This window comes from Babylonia areolata, chromosome 19 (genome assembly GCF_041734735.1).
Source record: "Babylonia areolata isolate BAREFJ2019XMU chromosome 19, ASM4173473v1, whole genome shotgun sequence".
NCBI classification, from domain to species: Eukaryota; Metazoa; Mollusca; class Gastropoda; order Neogastropoda; family Buccinidae; genus Babylonia; species Babylonia areolata.
Window position 1 is genome coordinate 3,148,198 of NC_134894.1, and position 21,610 is coordinate 3,169,807.

The 21,610-nt window shown below is 39.1% G+C and overlaps 2 protein-coding genes across 3 annotated transcripts in view; one reads left to right on the top strand and one right to left on the bottom strand.

The window, feature by feature from the left end:
* Nucleotides 1-204: 204 nt before the first annotated feature.
* On the bottom strand, nucleotides 205-19,846 carry LOC143293381 (docking protein 2-like). Of its 2 annotated transcripts, XM_076604192.1 has the most exons (4): nucleotides 19,696-19,846; nucleotides 14,853-14,957; nucleotides 4,386-4,749; nucleotides 205-2,887 (listed from the first exon to the last, which is right to left on the bottom strand). In XM_076604192.1, exons 1-4 carry the CDS (start codon nucleotides 19,747-19,749, stop codon nucleotides 1,842-1,844), a joined length of 1,569 nt encoding a protein of 522 aa, XP_076460307.1. In that variant the 5' UTR covers nucleotides 19,750-19,846; the 3' UTR covers nucleotides 205-1,841. The 2 variants fall into 2 exon arrangements, with proteins under 2 accessions (XP_076460307.1, XP_076460308.1); XM_076604193.1 differs by lacking the exon at nucleotides 14,853-14,957.
* A 50-nt stretch (nucleotides 19,847-19,896) lies between these two features.
* Nucleotides 19,897-21,610, top strand: part of LOC143293382 (putative ATP-dependent RNA helicase DDX41) — a 36,841-nt gene continuing 35,127 nt past the window's right edge. The window contains exon 1 of the mRNA XM_076604194.1: nucleotides 19,897-20,036. Coding sequence (XP_076460309.1) covers nucleotides 20,022-20,036 — 15 coding nt within the window. The 5' untranslated portion in view covers nucleotides 19,897-20,021. The remainder of the gene's footprint in view (nucleotides 20,037-21,610) is intronic.

Sequence of the window (21,610 nt, forward strand, 5' to 3'; positions counted from 1 at the left end):
CATTAATTTTGGAAAATTTCTACATGTATAAGAAACATTCCAATACTGCAGAGAAACATGTGTTAGAAGAGTATACCCAAGAGTAAAGCCATTAAGCCATTGTACAGAATTTTCTCTCTCTCTCTCTCTCTCTCTCTCTCTATATATATATATATATATATATATATCAACAGATACACACACACACACAGAGAGAGAGAGAGAGAGAGAGAGAGAGAGAGAGAGAGAGAGAGATGCAGGTAGAAACATATGGTATTTTTCTTCCTGACATCATCAAGGTTCAAGGAATTCCCCAGACAGGAATATCTTACCCATTTTCACAGGCTTATTTAATGATAATACATTTTGTATTAGCCATGTAAATACTAACCCTGCTAACTCCAAACATAAACCAGCTCACCAGAGAAAAGTAATGATCAAAATGTAGTAAAATACCGTGCATCAGTAAAAATACTTTCCAAAAATATCTATCTGCAGAAGTGAGTCATACAAAACCACAAAAAGTGTGGTTAGGCTACATTAAAAAAAACACCATCAGCAACAAACATCACAAATGTTGTGATACCATTACATTTCTCCTTTTTTCTGCATGAATGTGATGATGTGTAACCCGTAATAGGTACTCCATCACAAAAGTTGTTTAAAACAAGTATACAATGAAAACCAACATACAGCATTCATAACCTCTGTTGATCCAACGGCTGAATCACCCTTCATGATAAATTGTTTGTAAAAAGAATCAATGATACGTGTATGCCACTGATATAATGAATATCTAAGTTTGTTGTGATATACTGAACAAATATGTCAATGTTTTCCAAAGAATGTAAGTATCATTTAAATGCTTATTTACTGTAGAAACTCAAACTAAAGTAGTCGATTGCAAATAAATCTGAAGTATCTGTTCAAATAAAATATCAGAAATACATACATACAACAACAACAACAAATTGTAACAATTAGTACAAATTCAGAAACTTCTCCAATGGGAAAAAGTAGAAGATAACCAGCAAATGACTAAACATTATATTCTGAGATAAAACATTCTGTGAAATATGTTAATTTGAACGAAAACTGGAAAAACAAGAAAAACTCATGAACAACTAAAACAAATAAATGATAAGAAACAACAAATAAGAGAAATCCCCAAATCATAACAACAACAACAACAACAACAACAAAAGAAAAAAAAGAAAGGAAAAAAAGCAAAAACCAACCACAAACACCTGTAAGCATAAATAAATCAACAAAAAATACCTTGAGCAAACGTGCACACACACAAACAAAGCTGTTCATGACACATCATCATAATCCCCTTCGTGAGATGTGGGGGTCTCTTCAGGCTGCTACATTATTCCAGAGAAAGTTTGCTGTCTTCAAGCCACTGTGACAGAGTGGTTAGCTTCAAGGACTGATGGTTGGGAGGACGCAGGTTTGAATCCCAGTGGAGGTGGGTTTTTTGGCCTGCAGCCGGCTCCTACCCACAGCTGAGTGTGCCAGGGGCTTAAATGGGGAGACTGGGACCACACAGTCGGGTATCATCCACTTCACGGATGTGTCTTTGGGTGTGTTGCTCTAAATTCCTGGCCAACACTGCAAGTGTCTGTATCTCTCGGGCGTGGCTGACACTGGGATATCATTATGACAGGAAGTGTAGAGTACAGCGGCCTAACATTGATGGTTTCATGTGAACTGCCGATGCTGGGACTGTGACAGACAAACCTGGGTGTGACCATGTATGGAGGACTTGGAATGAGTGGTGTGGGAGCAATGCCACTGAAACAGTGCAGATGATGGGGCAGCACAAAAAAAGAAAAAAAAAGTTCACTGTTCATTCGCAACTATCGTGGCCTGTTCTGAAAACTTCCAGAAGACACAGCATCAGCATCTTCATACTCGTTCCCACCGGCAAACGCCGAACGATTGGATGGTGGAACAAGGCTTACAGTGTCTTTTGCAGAAGCCATGCCATAGATATGCTCTGGGCCAGCTGTTGGTGCTTGAGTGTTGATCTCTCTCAGGCTGCTGTATTCATCAGTAACATCTTGTGGACTGGAGTTCTGCAAGTAGGGGGAAGCTGAACTGGCGCCCTGTGGTGGCAGTGAGGTGCAGGCGCTCTTTATGCCATTGTAATCTTCCCTGTGCACTTGGTCGCGTTCAGGGCGACTGTGTTTTTTCCATCCATCTTTCTGTGGTTTTTCTGGTGTGGAATACACTGGGAGGGCACCACTGCCTGGCTTCATCAAGTGACCATGGCCAGGCTGACAAGGGGGTGCACTCCTTTGTACATCTTCTGGCTCATCGTAGATGTTACTCTCCGGAACTGCTGCCCCTTTCACATGCTTTTGTTTCTTCTCTCTTTCCTTGTGTTCCTTTGCCTCTCTCTCTTGGGAAGGGGTTGGCGATGTATTCATTTTTGATCTTGGTGCTGGTTTGGGGAGGAAGTGTTTCTCCTCTGTGTATAGATTTGGAACTGTGGCTGGAAAATGCTGGAGCTCATTACTTTGCAGAGAGGACACAGAATGAGTGTTGTACTCAGCAACAGGAGGATCAACAAGACCTACATTTCCCTTGGACTGCTTGGCCTGAGTTTCTTTAGCCTGCTCCATGTAGGTGGTGATCAGATCAACTAGTGCGCTGGTGTTCGGTGTGAAGAATTTAAACTCGCCTTCTCCAGTTGAACACTTGCGCCCAACTACCATTTTGAAGTTCCGTCGAGTAGGACCGTAACTGCGTATCTGTGTGTATGGCCATTCATGAAGGGTACTGTAATTGACCACGTCCAGCAGTCTGATAGATTCCTGGGTGGGAGTCAGCATGTAGTTGCCTTGCAGTTTGTTTGCATCAGATGCTGTGGTCCGAATGACACTGACTTTGAACTGCTGGCCTGCACAGAACAGAGAAAGAAATTGACCTTCAAAAAATGAGCGCGCATAATAATGAGGAATATAGCTGTAAAGCTGGGAAAAACTTTGATATACACTGCTCTCTCTCTCTCTGTATAGAACTCAGAACTCAGAACTCATTTAATTGTCGTAAAACCATCATAGGAATTATGGACACTATATGTGTGTGTGTGTGTGTGTGTGTGTGTGTGTGTGCGTGCGCGCGCGAGGGGTTTATCATGTCATGGGATTTTTTTCTCCCTTCATGGGACTAGCTGGCATTCCTGCAGAAGACAGGGAGATACCCAGTGTGACAGCTATCATTTCTTCCTTTGTGGGCTGCAGGTCCCATGTTCACTCGCATACAAGAGAGGGCTTTTCTGTGCATGACCGTTTTTACCCTTGCCATGTAGGCAGCCATACTCCAGGTTCAGGGGTTGGAGGGGTGCATGCCTGGTATGTTCTTGTTTCCATAACTTACCAAATGCTGATACCTATTACATGATCTTTAATATGCTTATTTGTTCTTCTGCATGTGTATACTCATTATAGGGGTTAAGGCACTAGCAGGTCTGTACATCTGTTGACCTGGGAGATCTAAAAAATCTCCACCCTTTATCCTCCAGGCACCGTGACCAGGATTTGAACCCAGGACCCTCAGACTTAAAGTCGAGTGCTTTAACCACTCAGCTGTTGCGCCCGTCACAGCTATCTTCAAAAAAAGGGGGTAGAACCCCCTACCCCACCCCTCCAAAAACTACAGATCAGTCAGTCTGGTGTGTGGCATGTGCAATGCCTGTGTCATTCAGAGATGATGCTGTTTCTCATCTGACAGGCACTCAAACAGTAGTGTACACACCGAATGTCAGTCTGATTTTAGATGCAAATGCTCATGCATACTCCATCAATTAAAATACAAATTATTATAAAACTTTATTCATCCAAGGTGGAAATGAATTGTGCTTCCACAGGCCACATTGGAAACAGAGCTTAAAAATGTGCAATGAATCCTTACCATTGGAAACAGAGCTTAAAAATGTGAAACAAATCCTTACCATTGGAAACAAACGAATCCTTACCATTGAAAACAGAGCTTAAAAATGTGAAACGAATCCTTACCATTGGAAACAGAGCTTAAAAATGTGAAACGAATCCTTACCATTGGAAACAAACGAATCCTTACCATTGAAAATAGAGCTTAAAAATGTGAAACGAATCCTTACCATTGGAAACAGAGCTTAAAAATGTGAAACGAATCCTTACCATTGGAAACAAATGAATCCTTACCATTGGAAACAGAGCTTAAAAATGTGAAACGAATCCTTACCATTGGAAACAGAGGTTTGAAATGTGCTTACCATTGGAAACAGAGCTTTAAAATGTGAAACGAATCCTTACCATTGGAAACAGAGCTTTAAAATGTGCTTACCATTGGAAACAGAGCTTTAAAATGTGAAACGAATCCTTACCATTGGAAACAGAGCTTTAAAATGTGCTTACCATTGGAAACAGAGTCGTACAAGATGTTCTCTTGCATCACCTCTGCACTGGCCTTATTGCTGTCTTCTACGTCTGCGACACTAGCTCGCTGTGACCATAAGTCTGTTGACACGTGGCACAGAGACTGCACCCAGTCGAATTTGTCACCCACGTTCACCAGCTGGAACTGGTGCTTTTCCTTTTTGATGGACAGATTGAAAGTGATGTCTCGATGCAGATGACTCTTGTCGGGGAACTTCAGGTGCTCTAGGTGCAGAGTGTGAAGTGGCGTTGTCGCATCCGCATCTGCAAAGAGGTCGATGCGGGGTGGCCTTTTGCTGGAGCTGTCATAGAGGACTCCCCAGTTTCCTGGTAAGTACTTGCTCTGGAACCAACAGAAAATGGATTGTGCGACAGAAAAAAATAATCCTAAACCACATGATCTTACTCTCTAAGATGAAATTCTTTATTTTCAAGTATGTTAAATTGTTTGCTGTTATTCATCCAGTCCCCATTCTATGTCTGGTGAGAGAGAGAGAGAGAGTAAGAGAGAGATAGAAAGAGAGGGAGAGAGAGAACTCAGAACTCGAAAAGTTTGTTTATAAATTCAAGGATTATGATGTCAGGCACACACACACACACACACACACACATACACACACACACACACACACACACACAGACAGGTGTTTTGACAAATAACAAATGTTTTACTGAGGGTAAACTGGATAAGCTGAAAGTACACACACACACACACACACACAAGAAAAAAAGAAAGAGAAGAAAACAAGTTGGTACACACACACACACACACACAAACACACACACACATACACACACAAGTAAAAGAAAAAGAGTAAAAAAAAGTATACACAAAAAGGAAAAAAAAGAATTAAACGCAAAACATAAAAAATAACATGGAATGCAACTTCACACCCACATACACATACACACACACGAGAGAGAGAGAGAGAGAGAGAGAGAGAGAGAGAGAGAGAGAGATGGAATGAAAGTGATGGTTTATTCATGTACAGCCCATTGCCCCTTATAATAGGATGTCAGAAAATAATGTTTGAGAAGAAGAAAAAAACCCCAAAAAAACCCAAACAAACTAAAGACAAATGTTATACTTTGTCCAGTGATATATACTCAGCCAAGTAGTACAAAATACAGATAAATAACACATAAATGTGACTATCCCTAAATTATGGATCTTATTTTTGTTGTGTTTATTTTTTTTGTTTTTTTTGTGGCACTAGTAATATCAACAGTGGGTTGGATAAAGGCCTAAAAAAATAATTTTCTTGAATGGTAGTGGAGGAAGTATTCAATTTTTGATAGTTGGTGCTTTTATAGAAATCTGCTTACATAATCATCTTAGTTATATGATGAGTCCAAGAAAGGTTGTTGTCAACTGTTATTCCAAGTACCCTAGCTGTGGCTGTCAACTTTATTAATAGCTTTGTTGTTCATTTGAATAGGGGGAAATTTGTCTGGTCACTGTTGACATGAACTTGGTTTTGTGAGGGTAGATTGCCATGTGGTTATGATCAGATCATCCATGGGTTGTTCACCCTATATGTTCCAAAGACAGCATACGTTGATTTATGTAACTATAGCTTGTATGTACTGTAACATGTTTGAATAATATGAAGGGGAAGATCATTTATATTTATAATGTGAAAAGCAAAAGGACCTAGGACAGAGCCATGAGGAACACCATTCTCAAGTGTTTGTAAGGACAAGGAAAATGTATCTGAGAGAGAGAGAGAGAGAGAGAGAGAGAGAGAGAGAGAGAGAGAACGAACGAACGAACGAACGAACGAAATTTTATTTTACGAGGGTAAAGGAGTAAGCACAAAGTACTTTTTTACATCCATAATAATTGGAAAAAAAGCAACCAAAGAAAAAAAAAAAAAAAAAAAAAAAAAAAGCGAGAGTCAATTCACAACATCAACGTCAAAATTGCATAAGCATGTGCAAACATAACATAGAACGTATGTACAATACAATATCGCGATAGATGAATAACAACGAGGACAATAGGGTAGGGGCGTGGTGGAGAGCGGAAGGAAGAATGGACAAGAGGAAGAGTAAAGAAGGCAGGGGAGGCTGACAACAGACAGATATAGTGACAGTGACAGTGGAGAGAGAGAGAGAGAGAGAGAGAGAGAGAGAGAGAGAGAGAGAAACAAGACAAGACAAATTCTTTATTTCGAGGATAATAGATAAGCAATGGTGTGCTTTTTTACATCTAGTCCCCACCCTGAACTGGGTCTACACTACACAATACTAAATAAAATGAAAGCATGGTGTTAGTAGAGATACATAACAGAGAAGAAAAAACAAAAAACAAAAACAAAAATCAAAACAAAAAAACAAACAAACAAACAAACAACACGCACACACACACACACACACACACACACACACACACGGCATACAGGTACAAGCATGGTGTTAGTAAAATGTATAGGAAAAAATGAACAAAATGAAAGAAACAAACACACAACACACACCGCACTACAGATCAGAGTGGGGGACGGAGGGTGAGGGAGGTTCTCAGTCCATACACATTTGACAAACAGTATCATTAAAATGAACGATTTACATTATACATTATGGCATAAGATGGGACAGGCAATGTTTTTTGAAGGTGGTTGGGCAATGGTGTTGTTTAATTGTTTCTGTGAGTGAGTTCCATGGTGCCTGAGTAGACCAGACTTGATTTGAACAAGTCAATTCTTGGAACTGGGATATGGACTTTGGGGGGATTCCTTGATGAATTTACAGAAAATGTGTCTGTTAATGTTGGTGGTGCATTACCTGTCATAATCTTTTGCATCATGATTCCTTTATTGTACCGTAATCTATGGATTAGTGGGAGAATATTCGCTTGTTTATAGTCTGAGTCTAAAAGGGAAGTCCTTTTAAGGAGTACTAGCTTGAGCCCCCGTTTATGAAGATTCTGAAGTGGCTTCATGGTGTTCACAATGGCGGAGTCCCATAGTGTTGATGCATTATCTATTCTAGACTGGATATGTGCGTGAAAAAATAATTTCTGTGCATGAAGGTCAAGGAAATGTTTGATTTTGGATAGTTGATGGGTTTTCTGGGCTGTCTTTTTGCAAAGGGAATTTATGTGAGGATTCCAAGTGAGATTGTTGTCAATTATGATCCCCAGAACTTTGTGATCACTGACCTGTTCAATAGATTCGCCTTTAATTTGGACGGAAGGAAAATTATGTATAGTGTTTTGCCTCTTTTGGCTGGATGTGATTAACATACATTTTGTATTTTTAGGGTGAAGAGACATGTGGTTTAGTTCGGTCCATCTAACAAGTTCATCAGTACTTTCTTGTAAGTCTTTTGCAAGAGTGACAATGTCAGTATGAGAAGTGTGGATTGTTGTATCATCCGCAAAAAGTTTGCAAACGGATTTCATATGGAGCGGTAGGTCGTTTATATATATATTGAGAACAGTAAAGGGCCTAGAATAGACGCCAGAGGAATGCCATAATCAAGTGTTGTTGGTGTGGAGATTGATGTACTCATTGTCATGCATTGTCTGTTTGTCATATAGAATTTAAGCAAACTAAGACAATTGGTTGACAGACCATACAGTTCAAGTTTTGTAAGTAAGTGGTCTATCACATCAAATGCTTTTTTTTAATTTTTTAGAATCAACGAATAAAACACCACAATATCTATTGTTACTGACATTGGTAAACCAGTCATCTACAATGTGTACCAGTGCTGTGTGGCATGAGTGCTTTCATCTGAAACCGGACTGAGCTGGATGTAAAAGCTCATTGACATCCAAGTGATGCGAAATATGCTTGTTTATGTGCTTTTCCAGTGGTTTTGAAAAATAGAATTAATGGAAATTGGCCTGTAGTTTGAAGGATCAGTGGTGTCCCCTGATTTGTAAATAGGAAAAACTTTCGCTTTTGTCAATACACTGCTAGTTTAAGAATTCTGCTGTCAATGCCACCCAGTCCGTGGGTTCCTGTCTGTTTTAGTTGGATAAGGTAGTTATAGACTTCAAATACTGTTATGGGTGGAATATTCAATTTAATTGAAGTGTTTTTATTACGTCAATACAATTCTAATTTTTCATGGTTATCCAGTTTTGTGTAATCTGTGATAATAATGTTCTTGGCTATTGTGGAAAAGTGTGTATTTAGTTGATTCACAGAAACGTCTTTGACTTGACTTGACTTGACTTGACTTGACTAGACGACGGTTTAGGCCTCTCCCGAGGCCTGTTCGTGTTCCTAAAGAACTATTACTGAAATAGTAGCATGCGTGGCGAGCGCGGCTAGACCAGATCAGTTGTCTGACAGGCTGGGTTATACAGGCCAGGTAGACCCCTCCAGTGTTTATCTAAGCGGGTTTTGAAGGCGTTGACTGATGGCGCCAGGACCACGGAGTCTGGGAGCCCGTTCCATTGTGTCACTACTCTGTTAGAGAAATAATTCCCCCTGACATCAAGGCGAAAGCGTTGTTTTTGGAGTTTTAGGGTGTTGCCTCTGAGGTTCCCACTAAGTGACGACTGGAACACTGGCCTCTGTGCGTCGTAATGCCCGTGAAGGTATTTGAATAATTCGATCATGTCCCCTCGCAGCCTCCGGTGTTCCAGACTTGGCAGCCCCAGCAGTTTCAGTCTCTCGGGGTAAGGCTTCTCCTTCAGTGGGCCCAGGAGTTTTGTTGCTCGCCTCTGGACGTCCTCGATGTCACTACATAGTGTTTTGTGAAAGGGTTGCCAGACACAATGGCCATATTCCAACAGTGGTCGGACGAGGCTCTTGTACAATTGAACAAAAGTTGTCTCTGTTAAGAAATCAAATGATCGCCTTATGAGTCCAACCATTCTGTTTGCTTTGGATGTCAACTGTGCAACATGTTCCTTGAAATTCAGTTTGTCATCAATGAGTACACCCAGATCCTTTTCACTTGCAGTCTCTTTTAATATCACCCTTGTACTGTCGTCCTCTTGATTTTTGCTTGTCATGTAATATGTTGCCTCTGACTTCTGCCCCCCCAGTTTCATTACGCTACATTTTTTTTTTTTTTTTTTTTTTTTTTTTTAAACATTTTTTTAATTCCATTTTGGCAGGTTGACATTTTACAACAACAACAGCATCTTAATGGACATTTATAAAGAAGAAAACAAAAACAAACAAAGAACAAAAAACAAACAAACAAACACCATAAATACTTGGATAGAAACAGCCAAGCAGCTGGATTATACACTGGTTGGTTATCATCATGGAGTATTATCATTCATTTCTTAAGATCTTACACAAGCTGTCAAGGAATACAAACTGTCAAGTATCTTAGAACACGTTTACGGAAAGTGAACACCTCAATCATTTCTTATGAATATCAATAAAAAGAAAATAAATATGGATGGTTATTTTTCGTTAATCATGAACAGGTTACTAATCATTTGTGATCAATAATTTGTAAGGCAGCCATCTGGCAGAGAAAATGGTATGGTTAAAGTTAATATATGCATTATATTCTTCAATTCTATATCGAGTTTTTAATTTGTTCAAAAAAACTGATATTTGTGGAAAGCTGTCTTCAATTTTACATAAATATAAGTAATACTTTGCAAACAATATTATAAAACACAAAACAGCATCAGTTGTTATTGTCACATCATGTCCAAATAGCACAAGTGATTCTGTTAACTTTAAATTTCCTGCGTTTACACATCTCTCTTTTATCAAGTCCGTTAAAGCGTTCCAAAACATTTGCACATAATTACATTTCCAAAAAGCATGATCAATACTGTCTTTGTGTTCTCTACAAAAACTACAGTTGTTATTATCCGTAACACCAATTTCTTTTAAAACAATTTTTGTACATAAACATCGGTGTATTATTTTCAGCTGAAACCATTTCAGCTTTACATCAACTATCTTGTGTGCATGCATAAAACAAGATTTCCAGTTATGATGCATCAAAAGCTTTAAGTCCCATTTCTCACAACATTTTGGTTTCATATCATTCTCAATCAACACATCATAATATGGTCTTGAGCCTTTAGAAACAGAAAACAAGTGTTTGAAGCAGAGCGAAGTATTTGTGTGTCTGTTGCTATCCACATGAATATTATGCTTTTTAACTAATTCGTTTATTGTTGATTTATATCCAGCATAAGTAAGGAAATCAATGTGCAAATCATATTTTTCTTTGAAGCGTACATATGAAAAAACTTTACCATCATCATCAAAAAACTGTGCAAGACAATACACATCATGATTACTGAGCAGTCTGGATATAATACACCTTTTACCAATTTGAACACGATTATTATAACACAATGGCTCTGCAAGCAGTTCCGCTGAGTTTTTTGGTTCACATTTATAAAAGAAAATCTTATAACTTTCAAACACATTTGTCCAGAACTGGTTATATTTGGCAAAATTTAAGATAAACTCTGGACCATATTTATCAATAGCTGGCCATTGGGGGAAGTTACACAGCAAGAGGTGCTTCCACTTGTGATTTGAATTTTCAGCTTTACGAATCCAGGAAAGCTTTAAAGATAAGGCAAACAATTTAACATCAGGAAGACCGATGCCACCATTTTTTACACTTTTATGAGCAGTTTTACGGCTAATTTTATCTGGTTTATTGTTCCAAACAAACTTATAACAAATATGTTGACATGTATTAAAAAATGTATCCGGTGGGTTTGGCAAAAGCAACCACAGATGAGTCAGTTTGGAAAGAATAACAGATTTCAGAATTGCTACTCTGCCTAGAGGCGTTAACTGGCGTTTTACCCATATCCTATACAAATATCTTATTTCTGCTAATCTCTCTGAATAGTTTATAGTTACACATTCTTTTAAATCATTAGTAAACCAAATCCCTAAAATTCGGAATCTTGTAGGATTCCAGTCCATACCTAAATGTTCCATATAACGCGTCTTAGAATTCTTTTTGCTCCCTAACCAAATGGCACTAGTTTTGCTTGAATTCAAATAGAGACCTGAGACACAGCCAAATTTATCAAGAGTTGTAACACAACATTCAAAAGATTTCCTATCCCCAGCAAGTAGAAATTCTGTATCATCAGCATATTGGGTCAGTTTATTCTCAACATCGTTAATTTTTATTCCTCGGATATCCGAATTTTCCCTTACCATTATAGCTAATATTTCTACACACATTACAAATAAATAAGGTGATATAGGGTCTCCTTGTCTGCAACCTCTCTTAACTTCAAACCAGTCAGAGACCTGACCATTCACAATCACACATGACTTAATATTTGTGTAAAATACACTAATCCATCTACACATGTTTTCTTTGAACCCAAATGCCTTTAACACTTTAAACATGAAATCCCAATTTATTGAGTCAAAAGCCTTTTCGAAATCTATGTTCAGTAATAAACCAGGTAGATTATGTTTATCTAAGTAAGCTATGATATCATATATCAACCTCAAATTATCTCCAATGTATCTATTTCTAATAAACCCTGTTTGATCTTCATTTATAATGTTAGGTAATACTGGTTTCAAGCGGTTAGCAATACAAGATGACCCAATTTTATAAACTACATTTAAAAGAGAGATGGGTCTCCAATTTTTCAAATATTGTCTTGGCTTATCACCTTTGGGGATACACGTAATCACTCCTTCCTTTTGCACAGAAGACATTTCTCCTTTCCTGAAACTAGCATTAAGTGCCCTAACAACAAATATTCCTATTTTCTTCCAAAAGACTTTAAAAAATTCTGCACTAAAGCCATCTGTACCTGGACTCTTATTATTTTTCATATTTCTAATAACTTGTGCCGCTTCCTCCATTGTAATCATACCTTCTAAATCGCTTGCTTCTGACTCATTCAAACATGGAATATAATTCACTAAATTTTCAATTTCACAATGTTCCACCCCAACATTCACATATAAAGATCTATAAAAATTATGTACTTCATTTAAGATATCCTTTTGATTTGTTAGAACATTGTCGTATTGATCAATAATTTTGGCTATGTGTTTACTAACATAATGACGTTTTTCTAAATTACAAAAATATTTACTAACCTTCTCTCCCTCAGCTATCCATCTAGCTCTAGACCTTAATAATACCCCTTCCATCCGCTTCTCTCGAATATCTTGTAATTGTTTTTGTTTAATTTCTAGAACTTTAATATCTTCTTTATTTTTATTTTGATATTTATCTAAGTTACAGATGTCTCCTTCTAACTGTCTTTCTTCTTCTATCATTTTTTTCTTTTTCATTGAAGCATAAGAAATTGTTCTCGATCGTATTTTCATTAAAAGAAAGTCAAGAAAAATGTCATCAGGAACAGAGAACACCAGTTCATCATCCGGTGTGTCATCAGAATACATATTAATAGCATTTTCTTTTTTAACATTATTTATTTCCATATTTATTTCATCCACATATGTTTTATCCTTTAGAAGAGATGTATTTAATTTCCAAAACGTATTGCGCTTTACATTCTCGCTGAATTTAAGTTTCAACGAAATAGCTGAATGATCTGTTCTGTACCCATATTCTATGTCTGCATCATCTATCAAGGATACTACAGTGTCTGAGATCAAAAAGAAATCTAATCTAGCCTGTTGGAAAGGATTTGTTCTTCTCCAAGTGTAACGAGGGCAGTCTGGGTTTAATTCACGCCAGATGTCATTCAGATCTAAATTTTCTATCATGTTTTCAACGACTACTTTTGCTTTTGGATTATTTACATGTTTATAATTATGATAATCTATTGTTGGGTTAAGAACTAAATTGAAATCCCCAGCTATTATAACATTCTCTACATTATTTTCACTTATTTTTTGTTTTAAATTCACATAAAAATCAGGATCATCTTTATTTGGTCCATATACATTAACAAAGAGGAAATTAATTTTTTCTATCTCAACAAGTAGAATAATGAAATTCCCTGAACTATCAGTTATTGTCCGTTTCACTTTAAATTCGAAATTATTGTTAAACATTATTGCGACCCCTCTTGCATTCGACGTATAGCTTGAAAAATAGCAAGTATATCCCCATTCTGCTGAAACATATTTCTCCATCTTTTCTTCAAAATGCGTATCCTGTAAAAAATAAATAGAGTGCTTCTTATTTCTCAAGTAATGGAAAATATCACGTCTTTTGTGTGAACTATTCAGACCTTGACAATTAACTGATACAATGGATATATTACCATTCATGTTTGTCCATAAAGAAGTATGACAAATATATGCATCCAACCCAACGAAAGAAATTATCCAAATACACCATGCTTGGCAGTACAAACCCCAAAATACACATGGACATGTTTATACAGATAACATGAAAAGTCTTTGAAGTTGTGAAAATTATAGTTATATATATGGTCGAAATACCCCAAAACATAGTACATATATCTATGAAAACAGTGACAATAATAATATTTTTTTTTAAAAGCAAGCAAAATAAACTGGACTGTCGCTCGCGAGCGGAAGTGCAGTCCCTATGGCTCTTTTTGTCTTATAAATTATATACCGGGACTCTAAAATGATGTGTGTGTGTGTGTGTGTGTGTGTGTGTGTGTGTGCGCATGTGTGTGCGCGCGCGCGTGTGCGTGTGTGTGTGTGTGTGTGCGTGCGCGCGTGTGCGTGCGCGCGCACATGCGCGTCTGTGCTGGTGTATGTGGAGAGAGAGAGAGAGAGAGAGAGCGCAGAGCAAGGCAAGGAATAACAATTTCTCAGCAAAACACAAAAAATTCATTCATCTGCGTGCAGTACATGAGTAGCTGTCATCCGTCCCATGCGGTAATTTTAGACACAGAATGTGCACGTGTTTACTGGGAAAATACGACCATGCATTTTGTAACTGATGATCGGTCACCTCCCTCAACACTATATAACCACATCAGTACAATTTCACAACTTCTATTTTCAACAAATCAAACACTCACAATATGCACCGGTAAAACCCAACCCTCCCCCCCCCCCCCCCCCCCCCAAAAAAAAAAAAAAAAAAAAAAAAAGTGAACAAACAATGTGAAACAAAAAACAAACAAACAACAGGAAAAAACAACAACATGAGAATTCAATCCCACAATCAATCATGGGACAATCAATCCACAATTGACGCTAACATCACTTTCGCTTCCTCACATCCCTTTCACCAACTCAAAACTATAATGTCATGGATTCAATGATAAAATAGAACCGAGTCCAGTTATATGAAACTAAAGGACTCACATAGATTAACAGTCAATGACTTAGACAATCAAAGTTAAGTCTACATAAAATAAAGCATATCCGACATAACAAAAAAGCAAATGGAAAAGTCATTTGTAGCAAAACACAAATAAATGCTTGTTCTTTAAGCAAGCGTGCTTCGTTCAACAGAGTACATTTCGACAGAAAAAAAAAATCAGTTTTAGCAGCAGCTCACAAGCATATGTATTTTCCATCTGAAAGCACACTGAGCCAGGTACAATAAATGACTCACATTTTTTTTTTCCACTCCATGTTTTGATATGAACCCATGTTGTGCAAGTGTTTTGGAACAAAAGTAAGTTATGTGTGCGCGTGTGTGCGGCATGTGCCCCTGCAACTGGCAGATCAGAATAATTTTTATCAACATTGTAATTTTTTACATAGACGCATTCAGTTTCACCAATCGATTAATACCAGAGAAAAAAGCATATATATATATATACACACACGCACGCACGCACACAAACACACCCACACACACACACACACACACACATATATATATACACATATATTTATACACATACATATATAATGTACACACACACACACGCACACACATATCATATCAAACATCCAATCATTTGAATCAACTATACCTACAGCACCAATCCGTCATCATAACAGGGCAACAATAGAACACTCAGTTACATTATTTCACTCACTGGGTTTTCCAACCCCTCGGTTACTAAAACCAAAGGACTGATGGCGATGGACCAAAATTAATGTTCATCGGTATGCGTCACCAAACACAATCAGGACTAATATCATCCTTTGTCCCACATCCGTCGACTGACCATCATAAAAAAAAAATAATAATAATAATAATAAAAAAATAATAATAATAAAAAGTTAACCAGTTAAGTGATCTCTTATTCTCCACCTTAATTAAATCATATTAAAGTCAAATCATTCAAGAACACCGATTCGTTCATTCAAATCAAATAAACAAGTCACAGACTTACAGTAGGTAATACAGACTTAGAGTAGGTAATACAGGTGAGGCAATAGTATTATAAACAGAAACACGTATATCGAAAGGGTGCGGGAAAACCACAAATATAATAAATAAAAACAATACATTGCATATGATGTGATTCATCACAAATTACTAAAATATTTGTGCTTCCATACTTTCACACCATGAATGTGTGTGTATGTGCGTGGGTGCGCGTACGCGCAGCAAAGTGAAAAAAAGAAAGAAAACAAATAAATAAAACAAAGAACATATTTGGGCGGAAAAAATATGAAAGGACATCCACCAATCCCAAACACCCTCTATTCTTTAAAGAAAATAAATAAAGTGAATTATCGACAGTTTGGATGGAAAGATATCCGCCTGTTCTAGACGCCTTTTTTTTCCCCTTTTTTTTTTCTTCCTCCTCCTCCCTTCCTTTAAGCCAACAGTAAGATCATCACAATGAAAACACTCTTGTATATTCCACGGCACGGGTAGAAAAGACAAAAACAAAACAAAAAACACAACTCGCCAACATTGCCTGAGGGGCGTCCCCAGACATATTACAAGTATACTAATAATCATCATACATAATTTCATAATCATAAGGTGTTAAGTATGAGATTAACCATTAATGAAATAGATGCATTACATGCACTGAAAAAAAATAAATAACTAACCCCCCCCCCCCCCCACACACACACACACACACCTTCCCCCCCCCCCCCCCCCCCCCAAAAAAAAAAAAAAAAGAAAAAGAAAAAAAGCCACCACCACCTCACCATTTAACCGTCAAATATGCTTAAACCATAGCTTTTGTAAGTGTTTCATCCAGATTGGTATTGGCATCAATTTTGAATGTTTTTCCATTTTTTACTTTTACTATTATTTTTCCATTGGAAGACCAAGCAGAAAGCGTGGCTGAATGTTTGTTCGCTCTCATCAGTAAATTATAATTTACCTTTGTCAGGTCTTCCCCAATGGAAACCCCAGTTTGTTTAAGTTTTCTCCTGGATTCAAGAACCTCCCCCCTCTTCTGCCGGGAGAAAAAACGCACAAGAATGGGTCGTGGTCTCCCAGTTCCAGGTCGGCCAGAGCGGTGTGCTATTTCAACGTCTTCTGCCGTCACCTGCACACCTACTTGTTTGGAAAAAATGTCGGTGCATTTTTTGATGCAGTCCGTCACTGTCTCAACCTTCCCCTGCTGCTCCTCCTTCACCCCAAACACACGGAGATTCCACTGACGACCATGCTGCTCCATGTCGTTTTGCGCTAACCTTTGATTGTCAATCTCCTTCTGTTGTTGTTTCAGTTGACTGTGAAGGTTTAAGTTGTCTTCCTTGAGTGTCTTCATTTCTTTATTCAGTTTGTCGTTGTCTGTCTTAAGTTCAAACACTTCACCTTCTAATTTGTCAATTTGTTCAGTTAACTTAGTTGTTATTTTGTCCATGTCAATACGAATATGTTTAATGTCTTCCTGAGCAAGAGTTAACAGTTCTAATTTTTTGTTTATTTCTTCAAGTTTGTCGTGGAGGGCCATACTGGAATCTTTGTCAGAGTCACTCTCACCCTCTTGTTTTTGTTTTTTCTTTTCTTGCTTTGTCTTTTCTTGACTCGGGCTAGTGTCACTCACCGACGACGTGCTCGAAGGTTTTCTCTTTCCTCCGGTCTTCGCAAAGTATTTTGATACTGTAGAGCTCATGCTGTACTGCTGCCACTGACACCATTGCAGTTCAAAGGGTGGAAAAAAAAACACGAAAAAAGAAAACAAACGCACACACACACAAAAGTCCCGGAATCTACATAATAAATACACACAGTTGTTAAAGCACACAGGAAACAACACTGTACACCCGCATGATGAAGACACTTATTTCAAAAACATCTCCACCCCGTGAAAATTCACCGGACTGGAGAGAACGAAAAGCACGTCTGCTCTCACCGGTGAGCGGAAGTCGAGTCCATTACGCTACATTTCTGTGGATGGAACTTAAGCATCCACGTGTCAGACCAGTGCTGAAGTTGGTCAAGGTCGTCCTGAAGCTCTTTTGGTCCCGTCTCTGTGTCACTTCTGTTGAACACTTTGGTATCATCTGCAAACATTTTTACTGTGCTCTTAACTCTAGCTGGGAGGTCGTTGATGAAAATAACGAACAAGACTGGCCCGAGCACGCTCCCCTGGGGGATGCCACTGCTCACACTGGCTTCCTGAGACTGCGTACCATTGACTATCACATGCTGTTTCCTGTTGGTTAGAAAGTCCTTGATCCATCCCAGCACTTTCCCCGTGATACCGTGGGCTGCGACCTTAGACAAAAGTCTACGATGGGGCACTGTGTCGAATGCCTTCTGAAAGTCGGTGTACACCACATCCACACTGCCTCCATCGTCTACAATGCTTGTCCAGATATCCATGACCTCTAACAGTTGGGTAGTACATGATCGTCCAGGGACAAAGCCATGTTGTTCTTCAGCGATCAGGGAGTTTTTCAGCAGGTGTTTCATAACGTGGTCGCGTACGATCTTCTCCATAACCTTGCAGGTTATACAGGTTAGGCTGACAGGTCTGTAGTTACTGGGCACCATTCTGCTCCCCTTCTTGAATATAGGTGTGACATGGGCTTTCCTCCAGTCTTCCGGGATTGTTCCGCTGTCCAGTGTCAATCTGAAGAGATAGGCCAGAGGCTTCGCCAGCTGGTCAGCTGCTTTGGCGAGTATCAATGGCGTCAATCCATCGGGTCCTGCTGCCTTGTCTGTATGTAGGTTGACTAAGTGCTTCCGTACAAGATCCTCGGTGACTTCCAAGTCTTCCAAGGCTTCTGTGAAACTGTAGTCTGGTGGGTCTGGGAGTGGGCCTGTATCCTCTACTATAAAGACGCTCTTGAAAAACTGGTTCAGCAATTCTGCCTTTTCACTATCTGTCTTTGTCTTTGAACCATCTTCTTTCTTGAGGTCCCCTATTCCAGTCCTTGTTTTGGTTTTTCCTCTGACATAATTCCAGAACGCTTTTGGATTGGTTTTCGCCACTGATGCCACCTGTGCTTCCAATTTCCTCTGTGCCTTTCTGCAGGCCTTCCTTGACTGATTCCTTGCTTTTATGTACTGATCATAGTCCTTGCCATCTCTTGTATTCTGCCATTTTCTGAAAAGTTTGTGCTTCTTTCTGACTGACGCCAGTGTACCCTGATCCATCCAGTTCTTTCCTCTTCTACCACTGGTTCTGGTCTTTGGGGTTGACTTAGAGATAGCAGTGTTAACGTGCTCTTTAATGTTTTTCCAAGCTGCATCTGGTTGCAAATCCCTCAGTTCCTCTATCCAGTCGATTTTTCCCAGTTCTTCTTTCAGTACATCAACATCGGTTTTCTTGTAGTTGAAGCGTGTCACTCTGGGTGGGTTCCCGCATGTACATGACAGACTAATGACAAGTGAGAAATGGTCGCTTTTCCCAAGTCCTGCTTCTACTCTGATCTCATTGATCATGTCTTCTCTGTTTGTGAGAACCAGGTCAAGTACGTTGGCTTTCTCTCCTTCCCTGTAGCGTGTTGGTGTCTTTTGGTGCTGAATTAGAAATACATCCTTTATTGTCTTGAGGAAGTTTGTGTGTTCGGATCCACCTTTGCCTGTAACTTTCTCCAAGTGCCAGTCGATATCTGGGAAGTTTAGGTCCCCCATCATCATTACATACTTTGATCACAGTTGATTTTGACAAAGATTGCTTGTTGGTGAGTTGGTTTATACCTTGCCACACTGATATGGGGTTTACTTTCGAAGATAATAATTCTCCGTAAAAACAACAGAGAGAGGGAGAGACAGACAGACAGACAGACAGAGACAGACAGACAGACAGAAAGACACACAGAGAGAGAGAGAGACATCATACAGGCAGACAGACAGACATGTACAACGAGACCGATCAATAACAGAGAGCACGCCCAAAAAGCAACGACAACAACAACACACATGGCAGAAAAGACGCATTACAGTATTATATCTACTGTTGACAAGCCTGGTGTCAATCCATATCTCACTGCATGTCGCCTGGTCCGACAGATCAACCTGCTCCGTGTGACATTGTAACAGATATTTCTGATATTATCGGACTACAGTCTAGGCTTACCTTGAGCAGTCCACATTGTTTGATTGTCAGATATCCACTGATTACCATAGCCATGTTGGTGTGTATCTGAAGAGTTACTGCGATGTGCTAACTTCCATGCATCCGAGTAACTAGGCCAACCGCCCCATTTCACTGTTTCGAACACGGAAGTTTTATCAGCAACAGGGGACATTATGCTCTCAACCAGACCTTACCGGAACAGGAAGTCAATATGTTATTGTCACCTCCGTAAACGAAGAAAGTACGCACACGAATGCGACTGATTTCAGGAAGACACACCTGAAAAAAATATTTCCATAGTCCATCGGCAGCTCACAGACACAGAGATGGATGCTAGAAAGGTACAGTTCCGACATTCGAGTATTGTCAGGGTTTTGTCGACCTGTTCTCTCTCAGACTGACTCTCACTCTCAAGATCATCTCACCCACGGACGTATCACCGCAATGTTTTGGATTGTTAACAATCCCTGTTTTACCACCAGAAAAGTTCTTGACATCTGTTACTGTGTGCTAGCAAAACGAGCATTAGATCCAGACCAACTTCACAGAAAGATCATGACACAGACACAACAGCAGGAAGAAGAACTGTCAATGACAGCAAGGGTTTCATATTTCCATTCTGCAAAACAGACCAATTGAAGAACTAATAGAAGAAAAAAAAATCACCATAAAAATAACAGCAGAATATCAGCCTGAGGTAGAAGTTGTCATATCATATCGTATCATATCAAGTGTCATTGCTTTTAGGCTTTGTCAGCCTTTGCCTGACAACTGCAGCATTTAGGGCAGCTGTTAAAAGTTCATGCCATCTAGTGATCAACTGCTTTCTATCAGCATTGTTTCTTCCTTTATTTTTCTTCTTTAAAAAAAAGTAAGAACATGCACTCTTCCAATTCTGTTGTGAAAATGGCCAGATTGACTCCTGCAGTGTATTTGTCCTGATCCTGACCCTGATCAAAGATGACACTCCCTTCGCTTTGATTTTTTCTACCATTTGATGCGGAAGAAGAAAAAAAAAAGAGATGGGGATAATTGGATAGGTGGGTTGTCAGAGAGCAGTGGGTAAGGAGAATAACACCGTCTGAACGAATGAACAAATGTGTCATGGGTCGGGGCATCAACAGTCTCCTGGGTGACAGACAGATACTATCATGGGAAGGTGTTCAGCCTGACGTTCACTCTACAGGGGATCCCGAAGAAGGTTTGAATGTGGACTCTTTTAGTGTGTTGCTGTTGTTGACAGAGTTGAGGGCACCTTACTTCAGAGAGTCTGCTGCTGATCTTTAAAAGCATGTACTGTTTTGCCCTCCTCCTACAGCATTCCAGGGTTTCCCACTGCAGTGCTTTTAGTAGCTTTGTGGCGCTGGTTGTACTCTAGTATGACATGATACATGACGACAGACGGAACAGCTCTCTGTTAGACTGCTTCTATCTTTTCCACTTCTTTCTTTGCAGTGGGGTAGTGTTTGGGAATTTGAGGATGGGGCATATTAGAGGTATATGAGGATAGTGTGTGTTAGGGATTTTTTTTTTTTTTTTAAAGCAGATGTGGTGTATTTGTATTTGTATTTCTTTTTACCACAACAGATTTCTCTGTATGAAATTAGGGCTGCTCTCCCCAGGGAGAGCGCGTCGCTACATTACAGCGCCACCCAATTTTTTGTATTTTTTCCTGTATGCAGTTTTATTTGTTTTTTCAATCAAAGTGGATTTTTCTACAGAATTTTGCCAGGAACAATGCTTTTGGTGCCGTGGGTTTTTTAATGTGTGCTAAGTGCATGCAGTATATAGGACTTCGGTTTATCGTCTCATCCGAATGACTGGTGTAGTGCATCTGGGTCAGTCTGCTGCAAGTTATGATTCCTCCCTGAAACTGAAACTGTGTGAGTACTGCTGATTTGGTGAGCTAAGGAGT